The following is a 15,578-nucleotide window of genomic DNA, read 5'->3' as shown; positions in this document are numbered from 1 at the left end:
TGAAAAACAAACCTTACAGGAGAGGTTAAAAACAACCACTGATGGTATTCATAAATGGTCCCTCAAGATATTGTTTAGGTCATTAGGAGAATATCCAAGTCATAATTGTGAACGGTAATGAGAACAAAGACCTTTAACAATAAGAACAATACTCCCCAGAAGCACCAAAGTAAAGTCAGGTTTTGTTTTATCACAGTCACCCTCTGGAAAGCAGTTTATATTTCAGACCCATCTGCTCCATCACCTCAGTTCAGTCTAAATGCAGAGGTGGCGTCTGCTTTAGATGCTGCTCACGCATTCCTCTACATCAAACGCCTGCTCCCGCTCCATTTTTCTGAATTAGCTTGATGGTGCCATCTGCTCACGACCACCGTCTCACTCACTAATCTCCCTCCTTCAGCACTCTGTTCTCTGCTACCTTCCTAAATCCCAGGAAAACTACTGAGCAAAGAGAGCCAAGGTCAGCAGGCAGGAACCAGCAGCATCAAAAAGGAGACACAGCTGGGGCACTGGTGTAGTTCATAGCCTGTCTTAGCTCTTTGTGAGAATCATTACGGATGGATAAGCTGTATTTACCAGTCTCTCCAGATCCTGACCAACGATCCCAGACTCCACGTGGGCAGTTAAATTTTTCTCGTCGATCCACAAAATACGGTTCTGGAAGAAACAACGAAATTATTGAAGTACCGGTAGTTAAAAATTTTAAACAAATGCTTTAACCTTAAGAAACAAATATAAAAGGTTTTGTGTCATTTAAATGGCTGTAATCAAAAGTGCCGCTAAGAATCCTCAGACCTGGTCAACTCTTTAGAAAGAGTTGGCCAACACCATTCTTTAAACGATGCTCATATTTTCTCCATTGGTATTTGAGGGTAACAGCATGCAGATGTGCTACAGGATGGAGATAACAGTTCTCTTAATTGAAGTTAGCATTTGAATCCAAATACAAGCCTCTTGTTCAGTCCCCTGGGCATGCAGCACAGCCATACTTGCAGGAAGTCATGTCATTTCTGCCATCAATCACTCCTCAGAGGTAATAAACTTTATGCTCCTATCACTTTGCTACTTTCATGTGATTTCATGGTTGCCGCTTTACCTCTGGCCCCTGACACCCAACACTGATCACTGCTGTCTATGGAACCGAACAACTCTAACAGCATCCTAACAGCTTGTATATCACCACCGGATCAAAGGGCTGCCGTGCGCTTTGACATAGTGAATATAAAGCATTATCATGGCTACAGTGACTTCTTCTGGATCATTTAAAAAGACCTAAATTTGAGAAATGTGGTTTTCATTTCTATTTATGCCCGAGACGGTATTTTGACCGACAACCTTTCACTGCAGTCACGCTGGCAAGTTTGTTCTGATATGTCTGAACCAGATTTGCAAATCTAGGGGCTTTTTTTTTTTTCATTTTTCCAAAAAGCTTTAGCTTAATTAGCTCCGTTCAACTTCTACATCTCTGCTGAAGAAAAGCATCCACACAGCATGATACTGCCACCACCAGGTTGCAGAGGGCTGTGTTCAGGGCCATTTGTACTGTTAAGTTTTCTTCCACACATTGTGTTTTGTATTGGGGATATTTTTTTTTTTTTATCTGATCTGACCAGAGCACCTTCTTAAACATGTTGGGCGTTTCCTGCACACGGTTTTCTGGCAAACTTTAAAGAAAACTCGTCTGACAACTCGTATCGTGAGTGGTGAGACGAGTGGATGTTTCCCTGGTTTTAATGATCTTAGTTCACCAATGTTCTCCAACAAACCTCTGAGCCTCTCACAGAATCTCTAGGGTTGACATCTTGATTGCATCCAAACCCAAAATAAATGGGTTTGTATATAAATGCATGCCACACTTTTTGGATTGTTATTTGTTTTGCAAAACAGCACCCAATAAGTGTTCCGATAAAAGGCTGAAAGGCTGTGGTTGTAACATTTCAAAATCTGCAACAATTCAATGGGAATGGATACTTTTAAAAAGCAATATTTATACATTTATTTTCAGCAAATGGTGGATGTGTAATTTTCAATCCTTTTAAGTAAAATGGTCACAAACCAAAATGTTTCTTTCAATGCATGAGGCCAAAAAAACCTCCTTAGAAAAGCATGTGAATGAATATGTGACAGCTGAAATAGCCTGACGTTGTATTTTATTGAAGGCATTTGTTTCAGTATTATTTCCTAATTACGTAATCAACTCTTATTCCCTTACTGCATGCAGTGAGCAAACATTTTATTGACAAACTGAAAAAACTTGTACAAAACTACTTAGCCAAACTCATCTGAGATTTGAAATTTCAATTTACTTAAATAATTCTGACAATATGTGGTGCGTTTTATTTCATACACTTAAGCCAGTATTTACACACCATCTGTGATGTATCCAGAGAGACAATTGATCGAGTTTCCTCCGGTGGGCACTCTAGGGCACTAGACACACTAGTCCCTCCTGAGAGAATAAAACAACACTTTAAAAACACACATTTTTCTCACTCCAGGTCTCGTCCTGTCATAGTACCTTGTGCAAGTGGAATCAGGGATTGATTAAGTTACATTAGACAGAAATTTATAAAAGAAAAACTTTTGTTGACTGGAAAACAGACATCTTCACTAAAATGTTTTGTGAGACAAACTCTCACATAAAAGGTCAGTGGGAGAAGCTCTTAAATAAGCTATGAACTGTGATTGAAGCCCGGTGTCCAAAAACTCTAGATTCATGCTTTGCTCAAATGTCTTGGATTTTATAACTTTAGGTATGATGCCCCGCTTGAGTTAAGTGCATTTTTGTTGCCCGTTAAAAATCCAGGACGGGTTTCTAGTTGTAGTGGAGCAAGTTTCTTTTAGAAATATAAGAGCATGGAATTCTAATTCATACATTAAAGGAACATGTTCCAAAAATATTTAGTATATTTTAAAATAGCAAAATAGCAGCGCTGTGTGCGCGCCACTATTTTAACAACACGCTGTCAGAAGAGCAACTTACCAATTTATTTTTGCAGCTTTGTTAAAATTTCTACGACTGCACAATTGTATCACAAAAAACACATCACAGTATCAATGAAAAACAATATTTCAGAACACTAGATGCAGTATTTGATGGCTGGTATACTTTATATACAGTGTTATGTATAGACAGTTTGCATACAATTGTGACAACCAGTCTGTTTTATGGAATCTCGGAAAATCTCAGAGATACCAAAAACAAGAAATAGATTTGTGCTGAAGATATCAAAGGTAAGAGAAATGGAAGCACAGATGAAGAAATTAGTAAATGTGGACTTATTGCACTTTTTCTATCAATGCGATATTAATCAATATTCCCAAACAATTAAGTTTTGCTTTCAAGTTGAGAGGTTAATAAATAAAAAAGCCTTTGAAACACATTTCAGAAGCATAAACTAATGCAAAAACTTACAAGGTTGATGGAGACTTTTGATTCTATGACTTACCTCCATAAGGTATCAAACAAACATTATGTTTGCAAGCCAGCTCCACAATTTTCACTACATCATTATGACAATCTGAAAGAAAAGTAACCATTATTTAAAAACACCAGTCGAAACAACAGAAACATAGTTATCATGCAAAGCAACTATGACATAATATACATTACTCAATATTTCCTGAATCATTACATCAAGCAACCAGCAGTCACACTGGCTATCTTTTAATGTCTGTGCTCGACTGCCCTCGAGTGCTCCAAAAGGTGATGAGAAATGCTTCCATTCCTATAATTTTCTTGACTGAATACGCTGCTCCGTGTAATGAGGAACCCTGAATAAAAATCATAGATCAAGCATAATCATTTGAATCGTATAACTAAGCGTGCTGCAATGGGCTGGAGAGTGAATATTCCACACCAGTTTCCATCTGAGTCTCGGTGCAGTTTCTTGGTGATTTGCTGCCCATTTGGGAGGTTGCTAATCAAGTTCCAGCCATCAGTCAACACTCATTTGCATGATAAAATAGTGCCAGCCATAACAAGAGAAAACCAATCTGAGAAACATAATTCATGATTGTAGTGTGGAGGGCCAGACTGTGGAGGATTGGATGACAACCGTCCTCCCCCCTGACGCTTCCTATTAAGCCTCCACTCATACATATTAATATTCCTGCCTCTGCAGAGATTAACCCTTTAAATCGCCAAAGCCAGCAGGAGGATCAGTTATGCTAGGTGGGTGGAGGGAATAACAACCTCCCACCCATAATGATGCTTTTCCACTCACTTGGCCACACAACCATATCTGGAATACGGCCGATTTTTCCCTCTCTCAGGGCAAAGATTTCATGTAGGCAGTGGCCTGCAGCAAAAAAAAAAAAAAAGTGTGACATTTATGAATAAAACCTTTTCACACCAAAAATTGACATGGTAAGGTGAGTTTTCTTACCGTGGGCACGAAACACCCGATCTTCTGCTTCATGAGAGAAGGGAATACCTGTGGACTTCAGTTCCTCCACAAATGCCTCATTTAGCGTAGGAGGCTGCACAGCACTGGTATTCAGAACAGGCTGATACAAATGAAAACATTGTGGTTTCAGCTGCTGTGTGCTTCTATTCACTGGAGACACAATGGAAAGAATGGGAAAAAAAAAAAGAATTGGACTCACTGTTGCTTGGGTTTTATGCTGCAAATTGGCACCAAACGTGCCTTCCATCCAGTCCTTCAGGCCAGGAATGATCATCCCACTCAGTCTATACCTGAGTTAGAAAAAGCAGTGTGAGTATAAACTCACCAGAGCACTGTGCATTCACGGCTAAGATGAGTGGGGTGGGGGAACGTCAGTGACTAATTAAAGAGTACAGAGTCCAGAGAGGTTAGACAGGCAGAACAGCAGTGACAGTCCTGCTCCTCTGATCACCTTCACTGTTCCTTGCATAATTGAGCTGCTGGCAAAGACTGGGCCAGCCCATCAGGGAGCAGCAGAGTCCAAGATGCCGAGGAACAGATTTCATTCTCATAAACCTTCTGTCACAGCAAACACAGAGGAGTAGAAGACCAGATCTTAATGTTGAGGTTGGAAAGACTTAAGACTTGGGAGGAGGTTCACCTTCCAGTAAGATAAAGACCCTAAATATGCAGGCTGTGTAAATATTTTTGCAACAGGTTGTAGATAGGTGGATAGAAGAGGTGGACGTGCTTTGACACCAGGAGAAATGCAACATCCTGTTTAGATAATAATGAAGGTACATCTTGTGTATGTAATTCTAGTTCCGTGTATTGTTTTTGCCAGAAAAAAACAAAATATGTCCATGCTGATCACAAAAACAAGAAGCAGCCCAACTTCTGCCAAAACTGGCAGAAGGCACGTAGATTTTTGAATATGTTATTATTTTCTACTGTACACATTTAGGATAAACTGGATTTATTTCTGTCCACTTCCATCCAGTGAAACTGGTACTTTGTTCCTTCTGTACCTGTAAATTAAATCTTTTCACCCAATACCAAATGATTAGTAACTCAACAGGGTGAAAGGTCGCTCCTGTTAATGAGCAACAGTTTGGGAAGGCTGAAGAATCACAACTGATGACCTTCTCAAATGACAATGAGCCGTTTAAATGCCAACCACTAGGTGGCAGAAGCACCACGCTGTTGTGAGAGAAGGAGGAACTTGATTAATTTCACAAGCTGAGTTCAAAGCTGGGACTGTGAAAGAGATCACTGCATAGCTTCAGCTTTAAGTCACGCACAGACAAAAGGAAGCTTAAAAATGTTTTGATAAAGTCAGTAAATATGGCTCTCTGAGTCACAAACTGATAAGAATGATCAGAGCAATGAACTTTGTTTTCCATTTTACCTTTTCCCAGTAAATTCTGCTTGGCCTTTTTTGTTGAAGAGGAATTTGGAGTCGCTGTATCCCCAGCCGTTCCATTTCATAATCTCCTGCCTGTGGAAAAATAAATATTGGCACAGGTTTGTAAAGCCTCTCGTCCTCGTTAGCTTGGTCTAGACGTATCAGAGCAGATCGTAATAAAAAAAAAAAAAAAAAACATGCGACTGTTATTTTCAGGTACCTTAACCTGTCAAAACCGTTGCTTATTATTATTTAATCTTCAATCTTTTAAATAATTAATAGATCTAAACATTTCTGTCAAGCTTCTTCACTTCTAAACAAAATGGACAAATAACTCTGTTTATGCTCTGAATCTCTATTTTGACAACAGAAAAACCCTAATTCTGTGAATCAAACTAAGAAAATATTACAATCTTGGAAATATAGTGAAACCTTCTCCATTAATCTAGAAACAGGCCGACTAAGAGCCATTTTATTAGTGAAGGAGGCTGCATCTGGCAGGCAGGCAAACATTTTATATCCTCTGGGTGCCTATCAAACCAAAAATATTTTACACACTGCTTTATAAAAGCACAATACCAAGGAAACGCATCAAAACAGAATATCCATCTACAGAAAGAGCTGTCTGAATTGTAAGTTGGGATGAGTTGGTCCTGGCAAGAAGTTATGCAAAGTTAGGGTTTCATAAATGCTCAAATCTTTCGTCATGCTGTTTCTACAGAGAAAATGATGACTCTCCACACTACTGACGAACCAAAACTTTCTACAGCTGTTTAGAGAAAAGAGTAACACAAAAACTGCCTCTCCTCAACATGATGGCTGAAATAAGGCTGCAACGGTTCAACCATGATAATAAAAATAGATCCAGCTGTTCAAAAACACTTAAATGGTGGCAAAAAAAACAAATAAAACAGTCAGTGTGGAGTGCCACAAATTACTGTCGTCATGATAAAGCAGTTTTGAAACTGCGAGTGCCATTTCTGTGAAGCAGATAACTTCAGACTCAGAAGCTGAGCAGATATCTGAAATAATTGACCAGATATAATTACAATGCAATAATTAAAACCATTATCGTGGCAGATGTCTGAACAATTGTTGCTTTAAGTCCTAAGAAAAAGGACTTAGATGATTCTTAATTAGAATAAATACTGCGATTTTAGTATTTTCATTTGCGGCTGTTATACTGTGTGAACCTAATGCCTACTCATTAAGCATTTCTTTTTAATATGTTACCTATTTTTGACCTAAACTAATAAGAAATTCCTCCATTTCCATCTTGTTTTCCAAGTACAAAGTTCTTCTTACTCTACATTCTTCAAAAAGGAAGCATGAAGGGTCGAGACAGATGTTTATCTTTTGAGGTAAACATCAATTTATTTCCATGCGAAGGTGATGCTTCATTGCAGACACGTCAAGCTCAAGGTCCACAGCTCACGAGTTTGTCTGAGCCACCAGATTAAACAGAAACCACTTAAAACTAACCTTAAATCCCAGGAGGCACTGGAACATGAAGCACACTTAAATATCAACTCTAATCCTTATGATTTTAGCAAAGGGTTCCCCAAAACCTGAAGATTTAGGCAATGTACTGAAAAGTGACAGAAAATGGAGTGAAAACTGAGAGGGAGATTATTTGTCACGGCTTATCTTGTTCATGTACCTGTTTGCCAAAACTGAAACTGAGGGAAATTTAGGAGGACCTTCTCAGCCAACCATTTAAGGCCATTATGAAGTCAGTTTCATAAATCAACCACAGTGTAGCTGTGTAACTATGTGCCCCGCAGAGTTTTAGTGTAATTACCCTCATACTGTACGAAAAAATGGCAGAAGAAAAAGGTTGTTTTTAATTTTTATTCTACTTTTACTATTTAACTAGTAATCTTTGTCTGGAGAAACATCGGTTCACATTTCTGACAATTACTTTGGCACAGGTCATCTGATACACAACTTTGCTTGTGGAAAAAAATAGATTGCTCCAGTCAAAACAAGTTGACACCATCATAAGACTATAAAGATTAATTAGCTCTAGAAATGCAAAGTTCATGTGTAGAATGTTGCTCAAAATGTTCATTAATACAAATGAAATAAAACTGAATTTAAAAATCCATGCTGTTGGTTAATGCATCTGGACCAAAAATAATGTTTCAGTATCTAGTGACTAGTGGAAATGGGGATTTTTCGGCTTTTGACCAATCAATGCCAGTCAAGGGAAAATGGGTTTATTCTGATCCTTGCCCAGCTTCTGTTTGACGTCTTTTCCTACTTTGCATGTGTTTCCAATTATAAAATGCAGACATAAAGTTAACTGATAATTCTGTCCAAGCTAAAGAAGCCAAAAAAACTCTGAGCTCTGAAAGCTGCATTTATGTGCTTCTGCCAAAACGTTGGGTTATAGCTGTGTAGTAACCAATAAGCAAGTTTATGTCACATGGTCCTGTAACTTGAGATGAGAACTCAAGTTTTCTTCTTGAAGTTTATGCACCCCATCCCTCACCACAGTTTGTTGTTTCTAAGCTGTAAAAAAACAAAGGATGCCAGGTGTTGTGCTGTTAATGACAAAAAAAAAGAAGAGTAATTAATCATTAGATACAACATGAAGGAAAGTTAACAAATGGAGCTCAGCATGAGCATCTGGCAGAAGGATCCTTTCCAAGGTACTTCTCAGTGCTTTCCTTTGCACTTTGAGTCTAGGCTGCATCAAAATCAAACTGCCACGTCCTCTATCTAACAGGTTTACTGTAACATAGTTCAGTTCAAGCGAGCCGTTGCTCTTGAACTCCTATGTCTGCCTTCAACTTTTATTAACACTGCATCAGTGGAAGTTGCAGTGCCTGAAGCATGCACTCAAACAGCTAGCACACCCTGCTATTCAGGACTGTTTTAGCTTGAAAGCCTCTAAGAAGCAATGCAAGAACAGTTTGAGTAAGGATAGATCTCGAAACATATTTTACGATCACAGAGAGGTATTTGGTTATGCAAAATTAAGCAAAAGCCAAAGAGGAAAGATTGTACATGAGAACAGCTTCGTGGACCTGAACACACCGCAACAGCTACGGCTCCAACCACTCATCATCTGCATTCATTTTAGGTTAACTTTAGTTACGCATGTTAAGCATCATTCATGTTGATGCCATAGCTACAAAACAATTTTAATAAGAGTCAAAAAGATGAATTTGGGTGAAAATTTGGAATGAATTTTAAATTTCATCTGTTTCAGTGCTTGTCAAAATAATACGCAGAGCTCAAATTTATAACTTCCACTATGAATTTGATATTGTCTTAAATGTCCTTTAGCACACTGCAGAGAAACCACACCCTGTGTGTAACCATCAACAAGCTCCTGGCATAACAAATTACGGGTATAGATATTTTCTCACCCTTCCTTTCATAAAGGGTAAAGCTCATTAAACATTTTTTTTAGCCATGGAGCTGGTTTAAAACATTGTTCATAGACTTTCAAAATAGTTTAGATATGAATAATAATAGAGGTGTTGAGATAACCTGGTTTCTCCCTTCCGAAACAAGTTTGAATGTGTTTGGGGTCATTGCGATGTTGAAACACCCAATGTTTAAACTGCCTCCTACTTGTTGATTCAACATGAATATGGAGGTAGTCCACCAAAAGTTTTGAAATTTGCTCCATAAACCTATTTTGTTTTTATGTTCAGCATTTTTATTTTATCTTAGAATTAACAGAAGATCCCAAACAGGTACTGTTTGTCACCAGTTAGAACAGGGGTCTCAAACTGCAGTCCTTGAGGGCCAGAGACATGCAGCTTTTAAATGTCTTTCTGCTTCAGCACACCTGGCTCCTATACCAGCTCATGAGCTCCATAGAGCATGACTGCATGCAAGTGAGGCAGTTTCATCATGTAATTCAAGTGTGTAGGACAGGGGATAGATCTAAACGTGGCAGGACTCTGGCAGTTTGAGAGCACTGGGTTTGAAGGTCAATCTTCAGAAAAACACACACCAACTGAATAAATCAATTTGTGACAAAAAAAAAAAAAAGTGTTGCAGATATTTGGAACCTGGTAGGTGACTTTAAAAGTGGTTTCTCTGCAACTTATTAATATTTGTGCAAAGAAATGTGAGGCAAGAGTATATGGAGTGGGAGTTGGATAGACAGACTGGAGCAGTGTCTGCAATGATGCAAACATATATTCATGCACAAACTGCATGAATATATTTTAACTTGTCTAGATTTCAGAGTATCTGGATTACTAAAATTTGAAATAAATTAAAGATGTATCATTATTCCATCCTGAATAACTTAAATGCCTCACTAAAGCTCGACACAATGTCAAGGCTTAATAAAATCTTGCTTTTACAGAAACATATCAGCACTAATCAACAAATATTTAATCAAATTCTGTTACAGTCAAGCTATCGCAGTGTAAAAACAGATAGGGATGAAGACACAATATTGTAAAAAATATCAGTTTCACGTGGGTCACAACATGATGACAGTACTCTACCAAGGCCAATCTATGACATTTTGGAGTCACAATCATTATCCTAAACTAACACTAGATGTCAGCACATAGTGGAGCTATTTCCTCAGCAGAAACTCAGCTGATAATAGGTTGAAAGTCAGGCCACCACCAGCCCTGGCCAATCAGATCATTGGAGAGGACCAAAGTTTTTGACATTCATCTGAGCGATGTTTTCACAGATTCTCTACATAGGTAATACATAATTATTGCTGACATATTTTACAACAAACATTTATAAAGTACCCAATAACTTAACACAAAACAAATCCCGTAGCTAGTCCTAAATTACTTGAATATAGAAAAGATAAAAAGTTTACTAAAGTAATGTTCAATGAGAGACCAGTTGGGGAGGTTTAAGTGGCACTCCGCCTTCTAGGGTCGTAATGTTTGCTATCTCGGGAGCTAAACATGGAATAAACTGTTATGTCAACATTTACCACAGGCTTAGACAACTTTGCTGACTCCCAGGGAGTCTCGCATGACAAATTAAACCATATACTAAGCTCAAGGAGAGTTTACACCAAACTCCAAGCCGCACCCACTCACTAGCAAATGAATGGCTTCTCTGTGGTAGAGACGCGTTAGCTTAGCCTATCAAGCTAACCTATATCCGCTTTATCAATATTCGTCAGCCTTATTTAAGTCCAGAGAGGAAGAGTGAATCAATCTGTGGCTACGCTTTGCACATTTAGGTCTTATGTAGCATGTTAATTAAACTAAACAGCAAGCAAAAGCTAAGAAGGATGGGCAGTAGCTGAACCGCTCCATCACAGTCCTGTACCTCCTCCTCGGCACCGTCTTCCCCTCGCCCCTGTCACTGGTGTTGACATTCGGTTTGCTCCCCTGGGCTTTGCATTCCACGGCTAGGAGGGCAGCATTATGGTCTGAGGGTCTCTGTAGATGCCCGGCAATAACGCTTAGTCTGTGCCGTGCTGTTTGATGCCTGCCGGACTCGTCTCCGCTGCTGTTGGACGCCATGCTGCTTCCGTGTTGTGGAGGGAGGGAACTGATCTCACCGAGCTCTCCTGTCAGAGGTCAGCGCAGAGAAAGTGTGCTGCCTTCACATCATGCAGGAAATATCGCTTTCATGCCACAATGTTTAGGTTGGCAAAGCATATAAAGTTGCATAAAAAAAAATCAGATTTTCACTCTTTCAGACAGTAGTTATAATGCATAGCCGCGCCAACATGTTACTGTTTTTACAACTAGGAGCAACTGATCAATATCTACTCCAAATCCCAGAGGAGTTGAACAAGAAGCTTCATTGATGCCAAGCAGGATCAAAAAGAGAGAGGAGAAAGTTCAAACCAAGTCTTCCGTCAATCATAATGGGAAAGGATCAGATCCCCGATTCTAACTTCTCTCTGTCCTGCTTTCCAGCTATATGGACAGAAAGACATTTAAAGAGGAGTGGTAACAGCAAATGAGGTGGCTTAGCAGTGCTTGTCAACAACTGATGGTTTCATCCAGAACGTTTCTGTGAAGCATTGTCTTGTCTTGAGACTGTCATACATCAACAATGTCCTCTTAAAATTTGTTGTAAGACTGATCGCTATTGTAGATCCATCCTCCCCACAGCATCCCACAATGACTACTTGGAAGATGTGTTGCTACAACATTTAATTTCCCTTTGGCTTGAAGTACTTTTTTTATTGAGCTGAAGTGAATCCATATATATTAAAATGCTTATTACATAAAGATGATATATTTCAAACCTCTGTATATTGTTACTTTGAAAGATTTTGTCTCACGTCTAACTAAAATGAATAAAAAAGGATTTGAATTACAGAAATGTTGTCATACATGGAAAAAATTGCGTACTTATTATCCAGCTGACAGTTCTCACAAATACAGTGGATGAATGACTGTCCAAAGATAAATCTCTCTAAGCTTAAGAATGGAAGACTGAGTGGAAGGGTAAAGTATGGGAGAAAACTGTGCACAACTAACAGGCACAACAGGCTTGGCTTACAAAGTAAAGTCAGTTCTTAAAGAGTCACCACAAACAGATGTAACAGGAATACGGGCTACAGCTGTGCTATTCATTGGGCTAGGTCAGTGAACAACATTCACAGATAAGTAAAACTCCTGTTTTGCTGTACTTGCTTGTCCGTTTTGACTTTCTGATAAAAGGGATGATATAAAACTAGGCCACGAAATTTTGATCTTATTAATTGAGTGTTATTTTTAAAATGGCCTTTCGACATTTAATATTTTACTTTTCGTAATACAACAAAGCAAAGATTTAAAAAAAACAACATTGAATAATATATGTTTGTAACTTTGATGTTGGAGACAACACAATAACTTTCTAAAATAAATTTAGAGATTACCAATATACTCAAATAATATAAATATTGGTATATATTTTTTAGACAAAATGAACCATGTAAAGGACTTAGATCATTACCTATGCAGGACCAGTTCCTCAGCTTTCACAGAGGCTTCTTTTAAACAGGACCAAAAATATTACTTCTTACTTAAACTTTTTCATAAAGGCAAATAATTATTCTGTTTCAGTTTTAAATCTCATATGTTTTAATTAAATGTTTTTTCTATGTTACATTTTTATTTTAATGTCTCTTTTGTTTTGAGTGTAAAATAAAACACTTTGAATTACCCGATGCTTGCTTTACTATAGTTATAATTTCATTGAGTGTCCGTTTACCTCATAAAACTGTTTGTAAATATTTATAGGTCTATGTGTGCCTTTAAAAAAAAATTCACATCTGTAATTTTGACCCATTGTTTTTAAAATACTTTCTAATCAATTGTAAATACTAATGTAACTATTTTAAGACATTTTAATACAAAGGCATTGTAGATATGATCAGTGCAGGCAAGAAGGGAGACATAATTGTCAGAATTGTCATTTTTTGGCAATGAATTTCAAAATATACGACACCACATCTTAAAGCACTGGAAAGTATTATCTTATATTGATGAATTCACCAGCCCTTTGTAGATTTATATTCTTTGATATTGCATTTTTTAGATGCATTTAATTTGGGAAGAGAAACTATACATAACAGAAATTCAATTGTGCCTGTAATTACTGTAGCTGCCAATATCAAAGAGTTACAATTTAGGGTTTCTCCTCTTCCAAGCAACAGTTTCCTCACAGATGTAAAACTAACACTTTGTTTAAATACCAAACGAGACAGACCAATGAAGGCACCATTTCCCAGCATGCCTTGCTTACTTATTACCGGTTGAAAATGCTCCACAGACTGTGGAGAGTGAAATTTCTATTACAGCCAGTTTCCAGATGTCAAGGTATTTTACTCAAGATTAACTCAGTTTAAATATATAATATTTCTGGACACAATTATCAGGAATATAAATGGAAACTGACACGTATAATACTAGATTGTGGAAATAAAGTCCTAATCAAACCCAATAAATCTACATTCATTTGACTTACTTCAAATAAATGTACATTTACATTCAAATTTTACATTCTGAAGCATGTGGCAGAACTGTTTACCTTTCTGCCTCACCTCCCCTCAGTCACCTGAGCAGCGTGATTAGTGTTTCCATATGGTACTTTCCCTCTCCTTTAAGTAATACTTTAACATAAGCTTATAGTGTTTAAGTGATGAAACACACATAAAAAGACAGCACAGCACCACCCCAACTCTCCACAAAAAAATAAGACTCAGAACACAAAAAAGACATAAGACATTAGGAAAACTTTAATAAATCAACATGTAAAACAAATAAACACACCATGTCATACTGGAAAGTGAAATGTCCAAATGTCTGCAGATGCATTCACTCCCAAAACAAAGTTCTGTAATGCACTGACTGCAGGCAGTTAGAGTCTGAGTGTATCACAGAACTTTATTTGGAAAGCCACAGCAGTGCCACCTCACAGGTTTGTCCTTGTGTGGAACCTTAGTCTCCTCGCTACTAGGTGCTCCTTCAACCTGCAGGTAAAATTTAAAAAAAGAAAAAGAAAAGAAAAAAAAACATAGTCATGCTGAACAGCCATGTTGGCTGTCCTGTGTAATTTGTGAAGAAATATGGAGCAAAATGTAGCTGAAGGGCTTGGAGAAGCAGGGCCTGAAGAGCATAGCTGCAATGTGGCTATGGACACATACACACACACACACACACACGCGCAGTGATGGCAGACAGGTTTCATCTTTTTACAGAAATAAGTTATCCAAATATAGTTTAAGTTTGCACAGTTTTCATCAAGGTCCCTCATTGATAAAGCGCATCAGGCTTGAACATCTGGGTGGTTGCAAACTTAACATCTGCACAATCTCTACACTGGCAAGTATGATTCAAATTTTAAAAGTCTGCTTATGTCTCTCTCATTATCATTAGATTCTTGTGTATCCACAGCTCAACCTGTTGAACTTCACCAACTTTCAACACTAAAGAAAAGCCAGTGAAAATGAGCTATTCCCCAAACAATATAGATAGAGGAAGAAAAACGGGCTGAAGAAGGTCAAGATTATCAAGTTGTTTCAGCTTGAGAATAGTTAGGAGACTTATCAGCTGGCAGCAACTTCAGTTATTCAAAAATTATATCATAGAACAACAGCAGAATGTCTCAACCAGAAATCCTGGAAATGATTTCCAAAGTATGTGATGCAGTTAATTTGTTAGTTCTGCAAGCAATACTGTACCTGAAATAGGTAGACGTCATGAACCAGCTGCAATCCAACACGAGGTGGTCTAGATCAGCTCATAAAAAAAAGCTAAGAAAACTGAAAACGAGCTAAGCCATAGCTACAGATTCACTGCATGCAAAGCCCCCTTTTTCAGAGCGGTAAATGTCCGAGTGTGGACTTGCAGCGCTCTGATCCTAAGGTGACTATCTCCGCTTTTACCTTTTCTTCCCCCAGTGCTGTGCTGAGCAGTTCACTATATGCAGCTGGAAGAATGTCGACGTGGAGCTGCCAAACGTGAACGCGACTTCAGGAGCGCGCACCACACAGACAGAGAGGAGAGAAGAGGAGGGAAGGAGGGGTGCTTTTTTTAGGGTAATTTCACGCAGCCGCGTAGCGAGCTGCACTTTGGTGAGAAGTTGTTTTTTTTTACAGATGAGTGCTAAATCCAGGACTAAGTCATTCTTTTTACCCAAGCATGTTTCATCAGAAGTCTGTTTTTTATTTGGGTGCCTTTCGAGCTCACTTCTTACACGGATGAGTCAGAAAAACTCACATGCAAATAACTGATTTTCTTTTTTTCTTTTTTTTTGTACGTTTAATTAATTTTTTTTTACATCATAATTCCTGGAATGTGGAGCATGAGATAGGCAAGTAAAGCAAGACG

At 38.2% G+C, this 15,578-nt stretch overlaps 1 protein-coding gene across 1 annotated transcript in view; it reads right to left on the bottom strand.

The window, feature by feature from the left end:
* Positions 1–11,367, bottom strand: part of agps (alkylglycerone phosphate synthase) — a 34,190-nt gene extending 22,823 nt beyond the window's left edge. The window contains exons 1-8 of the mRNA XM_044131880.1: positions 11,071–11,367; positions 5,797–5,886; positions 4,609–4,699; positions 4,389–4,509; positions 4,227–4,301; positions 3,450–3,521; positions 2,370–2,449; positions 577–657 (exon numbers count right to left, since the gene is read on the bottom strand). Of these exons, the coding sequence (XP_043987815.1) occupies positions 577–657; positions 2,370–2,449; positions 3,450–3,521; positions 4,227–4,301; positions 4,389–4,509; positions 4,609–4,699; positions 5,797–5,886; positions 11,071–11,267 (807 nt within the window). The 5' untranslated portion in view covers positions 11,268–11,367. The remainder of the gene's footprint in view (positions 1–576; positions 658–2,369; positions 2,450–3,449; positions 3,522–4,226; positions 4,302–4,388; positions 4,510–4,608; positions 4,700–5,796; positions 5,887–11,070) is intronic.
* Positions 11,368–15,578: the final 4,211 nt, after the last annotated feature.

Source organism: Gambusia affinis, linkage group LG11, assembly GCF_019740435.1.
Source record: "Gambusia affinis linkage group LG11, SWU_Gaff_1.0, whole genome shotgun sequence".
Lineage (NCBI taxonomy): Eukaryota > Metazoa > Chordata > Actinopteri > Cyprinodontiformes > Poeciliidae > Gambusia > Gambusia affinis.
Note: the sequence above shows the minus strand (reverse complement) of the source record. Positions and strands in the feature narration are given on the sequence as shown.